The sequence below is a fragment of the Adiantum capillus-veneris genome, chromosome 16 (assembly GCF_014529385.1).
Source record: "Adiantum capillus-veneris isolate H3 chromosome 16, ASM1452938v2, whole genome shotgun sequence".
Classification (NCBI taxonomy): Eukaryota; Viridiplantae; Streptophyta; class Polypodiopsida; order Polypodiales; family Pteridaceae; genus Adiantum; species Adiantum capillus-veneris.
This window is the reverse complement of record NC_140946.1, coordinates 24,302,599-24,319,881: the sequence shown is the minus strand read 5'-3', so window position 1 is coordinate 24,319,881 and position 17,283 is coordinate 24,302,599. Positions and strand designations below refer to the sequence as shown.

The 17,283-nt window shown below is 39.0% G+C and overlaps 1 protein-coding gene across 1 annotated transcript; it reads left to right on the top strand.

The window, feature by feature from the left end:
- The first annotated feature begins 13,424 nt into the window (after window positions 1-13,424).
- Window positions 13,425-16,507, top strand: LOC147438720 (pentatricopeptide repeat-containing protein At1g03540-like). The gene has a single exon (XM_086484713.1). It carries the CDS (start codon window positions 13,509-13,511, stop codon window positions 15,873-15,875), a length of 2,367 nt encoding a protein of 788 aa, XP_086340839.1. The 5' UTR covers window positions 13,425-13,508; the 3' UTR covers window positions 15,876-16,507.
- The last annotated feature ends 776 nt before the right edge of the window (window positions 16,508-17,283 follow it).

Below are 17,283 nucleotides of genomic sequence, written 5' to 3'. Positions count from 1 at the left end.
TCATACTCGTTCAAGTTCTCGCCATGCATCATATGCATCATATTGTTATGCTTTGGCTGTGTATAGTATATGTGATGTTGAGGAACCTCTGTCTTTTGATGAAGCATAAAATTCAAAAAATTGGATGGCTGCCATGCAATCAGAATATGATGTGCTTATAGAAAATGACACATGGACTTTATGTGATTTGCCTCCTGGCAAAAAGGCCATTGGTACAAAGTGGGTTTACAAGTTGAAATGCAAGCTGGATGGTGAGATTGATCGTTATAAGGTTCAACTTGTTGCAAAGGGTTATGCATAGCAAAAAGGCATAGATTATGAAGAGACTTTTGCTCCCACTTTTTGTATGACTACTTTGCATTTTTTATGTGCATTGGTAGCTCATTTTGGTTGGGATGTACATCAGCCAGACATTGCTTCTGCTTTCTTGAATGGTGACATATTTGAGAAAGTTTATGTAATGCAACCTTGCAATTTTGTCAAGAATGGACAAGAGGATAAAGTGTGGAATGCAACAAAGCTTTGTATGGGTTGAAGCTCTCCTTGTGGTTGGTATGAGAAGGCTGACACTCATTTGGTCAAACAAGGTTTTCATAGACAATCCAACACAAAGCACATTGTATGTAAAACATGAGGGTGATGTATTTCTCATTGTCGTTCTCTATGTGGATGATTTGAATGCTACTTTCAAGATGAAATATTTGGGGATGTAGCATCATTACTTGGGTATACAGTTTAAGCAATGTGATGGTAGTATTGCCTTGTGCCATACAAGTTACAAAGAGACATTGCTATTGATAGCCGTTTTTCGGCTATCCGGAATTTCCATAGTGAGCTATCTCACCCTATCAAAATCACTCAAACCCTGTTGCTATCCTCACCCTTTCACTATACATAGGCGTGTGTGAGTTAGGGAACTTTCTTCTTTGACATATACCTTATATTCTCGTAACAAGTCAAACTTGAGATGTTGTAGATGCTCTTCTTCAGAAGCACTATACACAAGAATTGTCTTGAGGAAAACAATAACAAACATGCCTAGATATGGTCTCAAGACACTATCCATAAGTGTCATGAAAGTAGTTGGCGCATTGGTCAACCCAAAGGGCATAACCAAAAACTCATGATGTCCAAATCATGTTCAGAATGCAGTCTTGGGCATATCCGCAAGCCTTATGCGTACTTGATGATACCTTGACCGTAAGTCTATCTTTGTAAAGATATGGGCATGAGTGAGCTTATCAAATAGCTCATCCACTCATGGTAAAGGGTACTTGTTCTTAAAAATTACCGCATTCAATCCTCGATAGTCTATGCACATGCGCATGCTACCGTATTTTTTCTTCACCAATTGGAGAAGCCCATGGTGAGGAACTTGATTGTATAAAACCTCTACTGAGATAGTCAGCAAGTTGAGATAGTTAGCAGCCTCAAAATGGCTCATTTTGTAGGGTGGTTTACTTATGGATTTACTATCTGCAACCATGTCTATGCCATGCTGCATAGCTCGTGTTGACGACGGTAACCCTAGTGGTAAATCATGTGGAAAAAACGTCTTTTTATTTCATTAATAGTTTCTTTAAATTGCTAGAAACATTTGCTTGTTCAAGAGAAAGAGAGAGTATTTGTAGATGGAATAGAAGAGAGAGAAGCATGCGGCATTGAGAAATTATCGAATATTAACATGATCTACATTATAAAGAAAATGACACATGGAGTAACACAAGAAAACTTCTTCTATTTCATTATTAGAAGTGAGCTTCATAAGCTCTACCATACAAATGAGTGGTGAATAAGGCACATCCTTCTCTCCCAACAGCAACACGTGCACATCATTGGATTCAAAATTCAAACATTAAGTTGTGCTCATAAATACACTTAAGTGTTGGTCCTAGGCAATGTAACCACTCTCTACCCAGTACCACATCTGCTGCTCCATATTCATAACCTGGAAGTTTAAGAATGTGTGTTACCCTTGAATTTCCAATGGTGCATCTCTCACTTGAGTGTCCCACACCTTGGCATCATGGCCGATCATCATCGCTACCTTGTAATGGTGGGAACTCGGAGCTTGAGGCAACTTGAGTCGTTTCACTAAGGTATAGTTAATGAGATTGTGTGAAGCACCATCTTCCACCAAGATCTGTACCTTGTGCCCTTGGATGAACCCATGAATACACATATGGGACGAAGGTCAGTTACCACATGGAATCCATGATACATCATTCATGCACCACCTCTATGTGTGTTACCTCCTCATTGGAGAAAGAAGAGGAGGAATCAAGAGGCAACAACTGCACCATGTGCATTGCTTGCTCTTTTTCTTCGGCAACAGATTGTTGGGGTAAAGGCACATGTGCCTTGCCTGACCGCCCAAGTTATGGGCGCTCATACATATATACAACAATAAGAAGTAACTCATTTTACCTCTATTCCACCCACACGTGGTCTACTCTCTCCCTCGCCCCTTCTCGCACGCACACACCACACTGCATCCGCACCACGCATGCACGGATCTCGCACATACACTCTTCAACTAGAATCAGAGCAATGACGGTAATCAGTGCATGTGACAAATTCCGGACAAGATGCGAAAGCATGGAGCTCATCGATTATGGTGAACACGGGAAAAGCCCAAATTTGTATTATTTATCTTGTCAAAACTCAATGTAATTATTTTTTGGGACTCAATCGAGTTTCCAGATTGTAATATATTAAATATACGGATTACCTGAACCCATGGTAGAAAGTAAGAGATGATTCTGATAAGTTAGAACCTCCATGGCTAAGGTATAAAACCAATTTTTGTAACCCTAATGGCAACTTTTTGAATTAATCAACTTTTGAGCTCACCTAAGTGTGCCATGAGTTTTGTGTGAGAGAGTGAGTGATCTTCTTCTACTCTCTATGCGTGCGATGAAAGCTACATTGCAAAGATGTCTTCACCCTCGTGTTAGCAACGGCAAGAGCTACGCGCCAATGCCAAACGATTTCAGTCTCTTCGTGCGAAGAGCTCTCCTACGAGCTTCGAGGTGAGTTTTCTCTTCAACCATTCATCTGTTTAGTGATTGCTACATGTCATTGCATCCACGGCGAGTAGAACTACACATTAAGCCTAAACATGTTGAAAATTAACTTGTTTCAGTTGAACCATATAGTATGGACCTTGAATTGTGCATGAAAAACTTAGCAACACTCAACAATTTGTATATATTTCACAACCCTACATAATATTAGAGACAACTAAATACTATAATTAGATGAGAGAATGGAACATACAAGAACGAGCTTTCTTTGAGACAATTAAATAGTACAATTAGATGAGAGAATTGAAAATACAAGAACGAGCTTACTTTGATGAAATCATATTCAAAATTTAATATCCCATTATTTTTCGTCTATAACTAGATAAGCTAAAACGAGTAAACAATTGCAGAACAACTTACTAGACACTACAATTCCGATGATCCGTTTAAACCAAAGATTTTGAAATTAGCATACACTAGAGAAACAACATACAACATTGATGAAACAACTATACCTTTAGCTTTACATGTACTTATTAATAAAAAATGATTGCAAATCCCACACATGCCCAACTAGACAATCTATGAGATGAACTCAAAAAATATAGAGATACAAAATAGCCAAAACAAAGTTGCTATTATGAATGAATTCAACTTTGAAATGCTCATTTGACCTTGACAACAAATACCTTTACACGGAATGATGTTAAAACATAACTCACACATTGTGAACACATTTCCACCACTATATACACAAGTTTTTGGATTAATGATCCTCTAATCAATATTGAAGTGAACACTATTCAAATTGATTGGTCATTTCACCAAGGTAATCACAAGAAAATTAAGAGACCACCTACAAATATCTCTTAATTTTCTTGTGATTACCTTGGTGATATGACCAATCCGTTTAAATACACTTTCTTGTGATTACCTTGGTGATATGACCAATCCGTTTAAATACACTTCAATATTGATTAGAGGATCATTAGTCCAAAAACTTGTGTATATAGTGGTGGGAAGTGTATTCACAATGTGTGAGTTATATAGCACACCATCAAAAATTTTGTAACATGGATTAAGGGTATGTTTAATGTCAGTGGTCTCAAATCCCTTAGAGGGATTTTCACCCATTGAACTGATTTTTTGTAGATGTTGGATGCCCTTGTGCAGAGGATATGCCAGTCTTTTCATGTATTATGTTGAGTTAGTTCAAATCTAGCTCAAATGAGCATTTAAAAATAAATAAATTAAGAGACCACCTAACAATATGTTGTGTGAATTCCATTTTCAAGCGTGCAACATCAATCATATTATAAACTAGCCAAATTAATATTTTTTCTTCACGCGCTCTCTTGCTATTGATCTTGCCCCGTTTTCTAGCAATTTAGCTTCCCGATGTTCCAAAGGAGGCATCATCTAGGAAGATTTTTCTAGAAACAAGATCTGGCACTGACGAGCTCTATGTAACCAAGAATTTCCCTTCGTTTGTAGGGTTTGAAAATAATTTTCACAAAATGATAGAACTTAAGTTATGCTTTTCTTCACCAAGCCAAGTTGATAGATCTTAGACGAGGAACAATGAAATATTGGTCGAGGACATCACGAGCCTACTTGGAATAAGTTCATTGCCTCAACCTTGTACTCTAGTATAAATGGTGCTACCATCTTGCTTGTAAAGAAAGAGATCCATTTTTCTCCAGCACTGCATGCACGTGCTCATTCTTGATTCCTTATGAGAGAAGGTTGAATGTAGATAAAGCTCCACTGCTAAAAAGACTAGCAATCTATTGAGCTTCAAGACCATTGCAAAAAACCATGGATCAATTTAGTTGTATGGTTTCTCTTGGTTCCTTCTTCTATGAAAAGATGCAAACCAAGAGAACTTTAGCATGATGAATATCAACAAAGAAATAAACATAAGCTCATTTCTTGCTCCACGATGAAACATTGGAGTTAACAAGAATACATCAAGTATTTTCTACTTTGTATTTAGCTCTCATTTGTGGAGCCTCTTGCTTTTCATGAGAAAACCATCAATGCAGCTTCTTGGTTGTCTGATGAAATAATTATTTTCCTTTCCCATACCAATCATCATTCATTAAGTTCTTGTAAATAATTGATTTGACCTACTAAACGTTTATTATAATGAAAAAATAATATATTTCCATATTCCATGCACAAAATACTAAACTTTGCAAAGGAAAAATAAGTGCATACACTCCATTAACAAACTAATACTCCTCTCCGTTCATCACTCCACTTTATGGTTAACAATTTATTCATAACTAAAGTAGCCTCATGCAAAGGGGGAAGAGAAACCACATTCTAGGGGTACACGAGAGAGGAAGAGAAATAGGCCAATGCTAGAATAAAAGGCTTCATGGGAACGACATAGCTTGAATAAGAAATAAGGAGAAGTGGGCAGTCATGTCGTGTACATTGAGTAGTTTGAGGACAAGTGGCCACTTTATGGTTAGAAAGTTATTCATAACTAAAGTAGCCTCATGATACATGCAAAGGGGGAATAGAATCCACATTTTGGGGGTTACATGAGAGGAAGAGAAATAAGAGGGGTGAATACAACATAATTTTGCTCACAGTCTTCTCATACAACATAAGAACATTGTAACCCATAGTGGTTTTGGCTCTCTCCAAATGTGCTCGTATATTTATCCAAATGTATAATTTTTTGCAGTAGCTTGTGGGGCTAGAAGATTAGATGAATTGCTACATTATTTTGAAAGATTTTTGTCGTTTTTTGTTTGACGATCCTGAGTTTGTTATCTATGCTGAGATTTAGGAGAGCAATTGATGATTAATACTAGCAATTACATCTTTTTACCCTAGACTGGTAACATGACACTTTTATGTCATTGGACACTTTTGTGTCCTGTTAAGTGACCATTTTGCTTGAATTATCTGAAGAGTATGAAATGAATTTCTAGGTGCTATATATTCACAAAGTTTCCTTGTGAGCTTAAAAAAACTTGAACATTTTTTTAAGAATATCGATCTCACGATTAGCCTTACTCTTGCAGAAGATTTTTGAACCTAAATTGTGTGAAAAAACCAGTTGTGTTTTTAGCTTCTTTTTTTTCAATTTTTTGCAATTATACCACTCTAAATTATACCACTCTAAATTTCATATTTGTGAGGGTTAGATTGCTAGAGGATAAGCCTTTGTAGTTCTCATCATGTTTTGACACTTGTAGGGAGAACTAAGTGTTAAAATTGAAACCTATGACCAAATTACAAGATTTGCATAATCTTGTTTTTTGTGCAAAATTAGCACTTCTATGATTTTTTGGTAGCTTTCTTGATATCCAAATGCAATTTTGATTGTGTTAGTGTCATGTATAACACAAATCTAATCTTCCTTGAGTTTTGTGGGACCTAATATGCCATATAGCATAGTATGTGATGATGGTTGAGTTATTTGATTGCCAAAGAATACAATACATTTTAGTGTAGGAAGTGTAGCTTTCTCAATATTGCTAGTTTCTTAGGCCAATTGTGTGTATTTTTTAGGTAGTAACCATATCTAATCATAAACTATAAATTTGGCTAGATATTGAGTAGTTTCTATGGGATTCTAGAGGTCATAATGCTAAACCCAGTTTTGTCATGTTTGCTGTATTTAGCACTTCATCATTGTCCCCAAGGGTCCACTTAGTAAGAGATCCATTCTTATTTTGACATGCTCCATGGATCCTTTTGGATCCAAAGGCTTAAACGAAACTAAGAAAACATGTATATAGCATCTATATTGAGCATGACTATAGAAACTTTGATGATAGGCCTGCAAAATGGCAAAAATACAAATTTTTTGTACCTATTTCTTTTCCCAAAAAAAAAAAGTGATGCAAAAGTAACCATATATTTTGACCAACAACCCATTGAAGTTAACGAGGAATTTTATCTCATGTCCTACAAAGATCCCCACTCTTATTTATATGTAATCAACCGTAAGAAATGATTGTTTTCGGCAAAATGTACTAGTCCATCAACTTTGGAGCCTTTTTGTGACCAAGGCATGATAAATTTTACAAGTTTCTCGTTTTTGCCATATGTAGTATTCTTTGATTATAAACTCATGAATGATTTCTCAAACTAAGTGGATCTACTATGGTTTTGGATTTTTTTTCCAAAACCTTAAAAGGACACTTTTATGTCTTGGTAGGTTACTAGACTAGTGTAATCTAACCTAATTCTCTTAATTTCTCACTTACATATTTATTTTTTTATCTGACTACATGATCCGCATTGAATCTCTATGAGAGGTTAATTGGATTTTGCATTCGTGCATATGCCCTTGTACGCGTGTTGATTCAAGGGGATGTAAGTGTTGTGAACCATTGGGCTACTTCGTATGTGTTTCTCCTCTTTCAATGTGGAAAAATCCAAGCCCTTTAAGCATATCTGATAAAAAGCATTAGCCCTCATTTGATAGACTTGTGACTTGGCTATCTATAATGTAGAGCGACCCATAACACTAGTTTGGTACCAAAACAGGACACTTTAAGTGTCCTTTTTTAACAAATTTAAATTAAATGCTACTTGCATTAGACGGTTTATTTTAGAGAACCCTGTCGATATGCTTAAATATGTTAGCTAGAGGGTCTTTTAAAAATATAACCTTGCATTTTAGAATCTATCATGATCAAGAACTATACTCATCAAGTTGACCCTTGTAAGACTGCGATTGACGCTTTGAAGAAATCACCTTTATAAGCTCAAGAAAAAATGAAGCCACCTTGTAGGAAATTTTAGGTGACTCTTCCACAATTTTGCTATAGATAATTGGAAGTTTTATGTGCAAAAAAATTGACTTTGGAGTATATAAAATAATGGAAAGTTCCATGTGTTTGATATGGTCATTTCAAGCATATAGTTGTATACAAAGAAATATGTTTCTGATGTATTTGTGAGTTTTAGAAAGTGAAACATTGCTTCCCTTTCCATTGAGCACTCAAGGTGGAAAGTAGAAGGACTTTGGTATGCAACAATTATTGGATCATTTTAAATATTCAAAACTGCATAAGGGAAAACTTTCATATTTTCATTCTTGAGATAGAAGCATTCAAAACCTCAAATAATATCAAACTTTCCATGTAGATCAACTAAATGTATCAAAGTACGTGGTACATACACAATTGGGGTGCCTGAAACCTTGGTTTCAATGTTATTATGGAGAACTCAAGATTTTCAAGAGTTTTTGCACGATAAAGAATTCAAGATACAGTTCAAGCAACGAGATTTAATTGAGTTAGGGAGCCCAAAAAATACGTAGTTTCTTGGTTTAAACATATAAAGTCATTTGTAGTTGTCAAATTGCACTAGAATAGTACCAATTGCACGAGGGCACCTTTGGAAGACCAAAATTATGCTCCTATTCAGCACGTGCTCAAGTATGAAATTATGTCTATAGCTTGTATGTGACTTGAAAACTTATCTTTGAAGTGCATTCCGTTGTTTTGTAACACAAAGTGCTGACACTTGGCTTTTATAAACATAAAAAAGGCCATCTGTACAAAAAGATATAATCATTTTATGAATTTTTTGGGAAAACAGCTTGAAATTTCACTAAAATTTATGTCTTAGAACTTACCATAATTCTCTCCATACAGATTGTATTTTGATATGGAGAAAAATCCAGTGTTTTCTTTCCCTCATAACCAATCTATGGTAGAAGCAAGGTGTTAAAAACTTCTTTCTAACTTGACAAATAAATTAACAAAACTTGGTAGAAAAACAGGACACTTAAGTGTCCAATTACAGAACTAGTGATAAGAAACTTGAAAAGTTAAAAAGCTAAAGCTACGTGTGAAGCTTAAGTTAATATTCACCAGATCTTTTTGTTTCGTCTACGTGCTCAGATTTTGCCTCCTTGTTGCACAACAATTTTTGTGGTTGATGAAGATTATGTGTCGCTTTGGACTCCCAGATGCAGAGAGAAGGCTTCTATCCACATGCAAATTGTGGGCTTATGCAAGAGATTGAGAGGTATGAGAGAATTCATGATGAGATTGCTAGCCAAGGCCTATCAAACAAAGCACACATGATGCAAAGGGTTGGCTTTTGTCCAATTCTATTCTGGCCTTATGCACGACGTTGACATGGAGAGAATTCAAGATGAGATTGCTAGTCACTCGCTGTTGGAGAAAGATGTTGTGCTTGGTGGTTCCTTAGTTGATATGTATGCCAAATGTGGTGGCCTCACGAAAGGGCAAAAAGTTCTTGTTGGGATTCCTCTACAGAATGTCATCTCTTGGAATGTGTTAATTGCAAGATTACCCCAGTATCAATGTGGCAAAGAAGAACTGAGATGTATTCACTAGATGCAATAGAAAGACCTTTCTTCAAATGCAATCACCTATGCATTCAGGGGCTGGCGGGGGGGGGGGATTGTTGGGACAAACATGTTACGCGTGGCAATTTGATGGTTGATATGGACACCAAATGTGGTGCACGTATGAAAACACAAAAAAACTTTCTTGATGGGCCTTCTATTTGCAATGTTGCCTCTTGGGACATGTGGATTGTAGGATATGCCTAACTTGGTTGTGCCAAGGATGTGGTCTCCAAGAGTGAATTAGATATGCTGGGCATGGTTGTGGCAAGGAAGCTTTGATCTATTTTGATGAGATGTGAAGTGACGTTTCTTGCAAGAGGAGAATATGTCTTAGAGGGTTAGCCAAGGAAGTCGTGTTTTCTTTTTGTTGGATCCGAGACAAGGGAACCCCTTCAAATGCAATTGATTCTTTTGAAAGTTTTGTTGGATGATTCTTTATAGCATGAGGGGGGAAGAATATGGGCTTTCGGCCAGACAAAGAGCACTACACTTGCATGGTCTCTCTTCTTGGGTGGGTCTTGATGGGCATCCGCTCTGTGATGTTGCCTCTTGGAGCGTGTTAATTGCAAGGTGTGCCCCTCGTGGTTGTGGAAGGAAGATCTCCAATGATATGCCCTAGATGCAAAGGGATGGCCTCTCTCTACATGGAATTATCTATGTTTTCACCTTGAAGGTGCTTTGACATGGGTGAGAGTATTCATGATCAGATTGCTAGTCAGAGGCTGCTTGATATGTATGCAGAATGTGGTGCCCTCACAAAAAGAGCATAAGTTCTTGATGTGCATCCTTTATGGGATGTCGCTTGGAGCATGTCGATTGATGGACATACCCAACATGTTTGTGACAAGGAACCTCTAGGATCTTTTAACCAGATGCAAAGAAAATACCTCTCTATACATGGATGTGGCAAGGAAGCACTGGGATTCTTTCACCAGATGCAAAGGAAAGGCCTTTCTTAAAATGCAATCGCCTTTGCAACCATGGCTGGTCGGGGGTTTTTGGAGTAACATGTTGTGCATGCTGATATGTTCACCAAATGTGGTGCCCTTATGAAAGCACAAAATGTTCTTGATGGGCTTGCTGTTTGAAATATCGCCTCTTGGAATAGGTTGATTGCAGGATGTGCCTAACTTGGCTATGGTAAGAAACTTATGTATTGTTTTCAACATTTACAAAGGGAAGATTTGGGTTGTTTTCACCAATTGCGAAGACAAGGCTTTCTCCAATGCAAGCACCTATAGCTTGTGATCCTTTGCAAGATCTTCACATGGGTGGGAATGGTGAGGTTACTAGTCAAGGGCTATTGCTTGATAATGCATTGGTCATTATGTATGCCAACTGTGGTGCCCTTACAAAAGCACAAATTGTTCTTGATGCTAAGAAGGTTTTTCTTATCAGAATTTTGAGAAACTGGCCATTGCTTGTGCTATCATTAATACAATGGAAAGGATTGATATACCAAAGACTAGCAAGTATGCAAGGATTTCCATGCTGCTACCTCATTAATATTAAAAACAGAGAAACATACAATAGTGCCAAAGATGCAATCACCTCTGCTTGCATCTTTAGGAAGACACACATTTACACAACACATTGATGAGTGTGTGTATACCTAATGTGGTGGTATACACAAGCACAAGAAGCTCTTGATGGGTTTGCTGATTGGAGCATCATCACTTGGAACAGGTTGATTGCAAGATATTCCCAACATGATAGTATCTTGATGAGCATCCTCTCCAAGATGCCATTTCTTTGAGCCATGTTGATTGAAAAATTTTCCCAATGTGGTTATGGCAAGGAAGCTCTGGGTTGTTTTGACTAGATGTGAAGAGAAGGAGAAACATGTTGTTCTTTGTATGCTTTAATCAATATGAGTTAAAAATTTGGTGCCCGTACAAAATCACAAAAAGTTGGCAATGAGATCTCTTGAATGTCATCACTTGGAATATGTTGATTGCAGGATGTGTCCAACATGGTTGTGGCAATGAAGCCTTGCGTTGATTTTACTAGATGCGAAGGAAACGCCTTTCCCCAAATGCATTCACCTTTGCTTGCACCTTGAAGACATGTGGCCTTATGCATAACACGTTACTGCAAATCAGGGACAACAACTCCTTGGTCCTCGTCAACAATTACCAGATGTCAAAAACTCCCGGGTATGAAAAGTATCTCCCTGGTCTTCATGGTTGATGAAGATCTTGTAGGCGTCACCGGTTTTGAGTCCACATAGCATCAATTTTTGTAGTTTTTCACTAGATGCCCTTGTTGTGAAGGGACGGCCTCTCTGCACATGCAATTACCTATGCTTGCACCTTGAAGGTGCTTCGGTATGCTTTGCTTGATAAGTATGCAAAATGTGATGTCCTTATGAAAGCAAAATGTGGTCTCCTGGAGCGCATTGGTTGTCGAATATTCCCAACATCGCACCCGTAAGAGAACTCCACCTGAGCGCTCGAATTCAGCAGGCCGTAGTTGAGAAATGAACCTCTTACAAAAGCAAGCTAATGTTGACGTTTCTGAAGTACTTGGAGGCGAGCACTGACTTTGGGGAGACAACTTCTTGCATGTAGAGCGGTGAGTAAGCACTACCATCTTTTGATTTTTGACACTGAGAACGCAATGAACGAACGCTCTAAGAATGCACACTGCCGTGGGGATGGCACATCCCCACGTATTATAAAAATTGGAGAGGACTGTGCAATTTTTTTTTTCCAAACATAAAAGTTCTAAAAGAGAACATAATACTAATGATCTAGATCATCCGTTTATATATTCTAACCCTTCTTATGTTTTTTTTGTGAGGTACACGGATCAAAGTTGGATCATAACGTAGTAAAGATGGTACTTACTAAGAAACAACATGAATATGCTTTGATGAAAGGTAAAAAGATTTCTCTCTCTCTCTCTCTCTCTCTCTCTCTCTCTCTCTCTCTCTCTCTCTCTCTCTCTCTCTCTCCCCCTCCCCATTTTCGTCTTTAGGGATACATACTCTTATTGAATCTTCAAATGGCAACCAAAAATTAGTAAACCCATTCTTATACAAATGACAAGCATGCACACAATAAGTGAGATTGGGTCAAGCCCCTTATTTTTATGTGTGTTTATGTTGAAATGGTACTACCACAAATTACTAAGCATATTCTTAAACAATTGAAAAGAATGCAAAGAGATATTACTATCTAAAAGAAAATTTAGACATGCTCTTTACGAATTCATTTGGCTCGACACACAAATATAGCTAATTAGGCCCTTTATCTAGGGGATCTTAATAAGAAAACGTCGTACATAGCAATGATTTGGTCACATATGATTGCATTTTAAAATAATTTGACACCATCCATCATGGGTAAACATATTCTTCATGAGCTCGTTAGTTGGAGATTGTTGAAAGAAAAAAAATCTTGTTGGGTGATGTTTCAATCAACATGTATATATATTGTGATGTCTTTTTGAAAATGAAACAAATTTTTGTGCTCAAGATATGGTGTAGCTATTCATTGAGTGCAAGATAGGCCTTGAGCTTGTCCACGATGCAAGATTGCATTAATGTAAGGATTTGATTTGACGAGAGATAATCTAAATAGATTTAAATACAGAAAATACATTAAGAATTTGAAGCAAAGTATAATTAGGAAAAAAGTTACGCGTAGTCTTCTATACTAACTCAATTTCAATGCAATATAATAGACAATCCTTTTTGCATTATAAAATTCATATTATATGATTAAGATGCATGATACTATTATTTTTGCTCTCCTTTTACCTCCAGCTCATCTACTAACATAATATGGCGGAAGGGGGAGTCCTTTACACTTGTCGCAATCTGTAACCTGAAGGCTAAAGTCCAAAACTAAAAAAAACCCCTTTGCACGCGATAAAGAGGGAGGGAGGGAGGGAGGGAGGGGGAGACAGAGAGGTCGCCGAAAGCACGCCGAAGGCGGTTGGCCGTACTAGTACACATTATTTCATTGCAAATGCGGCTAACGAAGCACTCTAGTTAACTTTTAAAATTTAACCTTGAAGAGGTTTTTTTGCCCGATCTCAAAACCCCCACTTTGAGCCACGTCACACAATGTGCAAGCGAGCTGCTTAGCAATGGAAATGTATAGCGAGCAGACCAGCAGGCGATGCTTGTTAGTAGGCCTGCCGGAGCCACGTCCTTGCTCGTCATTAGATCCCCGTTCTCTTGTTTACGAAGGTGGATAGCCGCCTGGGTAGCTGCAGAAGCTAAGATTGGAGTTGAAAATCCACTAAAACAGAACAAGCCCAAGCCGTTTGAGCCTTCCACTTGCCTCCACCCTTCCCCCTTACCCAACGGAAGCGTGCTCACGTATGTCTCTGCGTTGCGCTCGTGCATCTCTTCCCACTCTGTCGTCGATGGCATGTCTGTGCATGCTAACATTGTCATACATAGCCTCGAGCATGACCTGCTCTTGCATGACCTTCTTGTTCGAATGTACGTTACATGTGGAGCGCTGGTGCATGCACATGCATTGATATCCAGTGCACTTCAGCAGAGCATATCCTCTTGGAACATACTAATCAAAGCTTATGTTGAACATGGGTGGAGAAACGAGGCGTTTCACATGTTTGCAAAGATTTCCCAAGTCAAAATCCAGCCAGATATTTTTACCTATAGTGCAGTATTATCCGCATGCACTAAGATGGACGACCTTGAGGAGGGCAGATTGTTGCATTCATGTATGATGGAGGACACACAGGATTTTGATGATTCTGCTTACACTTCGCTTATCACCATGTATGGGAAAGGAGGAGACCTTGAGAGTGCATTTCGTGTTTCACAGTATATTTCAGTGCGAGATACTGTTGTATGGAATGCACTCATTTCTGTGCATGTGCAACATGGGAAGTGGGAGGAGGCTTTGTCATTGCTCTTCCAAATGCAACAGGAGGGCATGCATCTGAACAGAGTGACCGTTATTACTATACTTACTGCATGTAATAATAAGGAGCTAATAGCTGAAGGCCAGCGGATCCATGTTCTAATACTTAATTCCAAGTGTGATACAAACATGGTTGTAGGAACTGCGCTTCTAAACATGTACAGCAAATGTGGAAGTGCTATGGAGGCAAGAAGAGTGTTTGACAGGCTAGGGTTTCAAGATCTAGTTTCATGGAATGCGATGATTGCGACGTATGTAGTGCATGGTTTTCAAATTCAAGCATTGCAACTATTTGAGCAAATGCAACAGGTAGGAGTACTAACCGACAGAATAACTTTTATTAATGTTTTAGATGCCAGCATAGAACATGCTAACGTACGGGAGGTAAATCGAGCTCATACTCGCATTCTATCCAAGGGCCTCCATACTAATGTTGTAGTTGCAACTGCCTTGATGGGAATGTATGGCAAGTGTGGCTCTTTGGAGGGGGCCCAAGAAGTTTTTGACAGTTTGCCAAACAGAGACCTCATAGCTTGGAATGCAATGCTTGCAATGCAGGCAGAGCATGATGAAGGTAAACGTACCCCTCAGTATTTTGCCCTCATGCTGTCAGAAGGAGTTTTACCTGCTAAAGCCAGTTTTGCCAGTACTCTTTCTGCATACCATGATAGCGATTTATTGGCAGAAGGGAAGAGATTGCATGCTCGTCTGGTGGGAAGTAAGCTTGACTCAGACAATGTGCTGGGAAACGCACTTGTCAATATGTATAGCAAGTGCGAATGCCTAGATGATGCACGTGACATCTTTTGGAGGCTTCCAGAGCGTGATATTGTGTCTTGGAATACACTCATTTCAGGGTGTGCTCAGCTTGAAGATAAGAAAGAGTCTTGGCAGCTCTTTGAGCAAATGCGGTTGGAAGGCTTGCCACTGGACAGGTTCACATTCATCAGCATTCTTGATGTGTTCATAACTCAGGCAGCTCTAGTGAAGGGGAAGTTGGTGCATTCTTGCTTCTTAAGCAGCTCTTTTAGTTCAGATGTTATGGTTGGGACTGCCGTGGTCACAATGTATGGAAAGTGTGGCAGCTTGAGAGACGCGGAAAGAGCTTTTAACAACATGCCGAAACAAAATATTGTGTCCTGGAATGCTTTCCTGGGTACTTTTGCTCAGCATGGTCAGGCAAAGCAAGCTATTTATCACTTCCAGAGAATGAAACACAAGTTAAACCCAGACAAGGTAACCTTCACCATCATTCTAAATGCGTGTAGTCATGCAGGACTGGTTGATGAAGGTTGGGACATTTTCTCTTCTATAACAGAAGTGTATAGGATGACACCTTCAATTGATCATTATGCCTGCATGATTGACCTCCTGGGAAGAGTAGGACGACTTGCAGAGGCAGAGGACCTTCTACGAATTGCCCCTTGTGAGCGAAATGCGGTGCTTTACAAGACGCTGTTGGGGGCCTGCATGCAGCAGAATGATGTGGAAAGAGCTGAACATGCAGCCAGGAATGCATTCAAATTCGATGTTAAGGATCCGACACCACTTGTCATGCTTTCAAATATGTATTGTGCAGCTACAAGATAGGGTACTGGCTTGGTAAATTTGAAGAGTGCTTGATGAACATTCAACATGCTCTTTGAAGGGTTATCCCTGCGTCCAGTGCGGGCTTGTTGACAAAACTTGTGAGAGGATGCATTGAATTTTAGAGAGAGGGTTTACAAGCAACAAGATGTTCTGGGAACTTGGTGTGCATTTCTGAGAAGAAAGGGAATGCCAAACAAGTGAAGGCATTTTCAGGGGCAATAAGAGTAGAGGACCACAAAAACCTGAAATAGAGTTGGCAGGGACAAATGTTGTTGTTCTTTCACGTGCAGTATAGAAGTAAGGACTGATTCAAGCACCATGTATTCAGAAAATATGAGCGCATTCAACATGCCGTGCAAAACAAATGATGTTGGTCGCAACCATTCCAAAGGTGAACCAAGTTTGAAGCAGGCTGTTTCACCACCGTGCCATGCGATGCTCACATACAGGGGGGGATCAAGGGGTGGAGATGATGGATGACCAGGAACTGTCCTTTTCATAGGTGAGGGAAAAAACCCTGTGGGGGTTGGGGTTGAAGGCATAACTGCCCAGGTCAATGTCATACCATAGTGCCAACATGCACATTTTTATAATAAGCAGGCACCTACAAATATAGTGTGCTTTGGTTTGCGTCCTTGCTGCATAGATCACTCAGTCACTCACGTTGCACACCTTGCATTATTCACAACACATTTTACACACAGTTCTCACTCTATTCACAACACTTGGTGCGTACGTATTTCACACATGGTTTGCCAACATACTCGGATGGTGCAGATGAACACCGATCCTCTCTGTCAATTAGTCTCTCTTGAGGGTTGTTTCATCCACTTTTACTGATTCGGGTAGGTGCCATCAGCAGAAGAAGACAGTTGCCTCAAATTTGCAATTTGATTTTGCTGGCGAGGGAAGCATCAGTCCGAGGTCCTTGAGATGCAATAAACAAGTTTACCCATTTTATCACATTTTTTACTAAGCCACCATTTCACATCCTTCCCTGGTCTATATCTGAACTGATGTGGCTCCCAAGTCTGCTCTAACAACCTCACCTGGAGCTGCGGCCTTACATTTGATCAATAAAAGAGACAAGGGGTCTCTCCATAGCTCCGACGATACCAACTGTGATGGCCTAGACTAGGTCCCAAAATCACTCCATACAATGCTGAGGCTGTCACCCACGTATCAACAGCTGTAGATTAGTGCAGGGCTCTTGAAATTGTACCAATGAGCACATCCACTCCCAAGCTTTAAGAAATATAAACTTATGAAGACTTCTCTCAAATTTGTGTAGGATTTTGCCTACTCCACCACCACTTCCTCACCATATATCAATAGTGGTGCTGATGGCCTCACCAACTCCCATCACCTTGGTGTTGCCAAGATCCACAAACAAATCACTATCACCAAT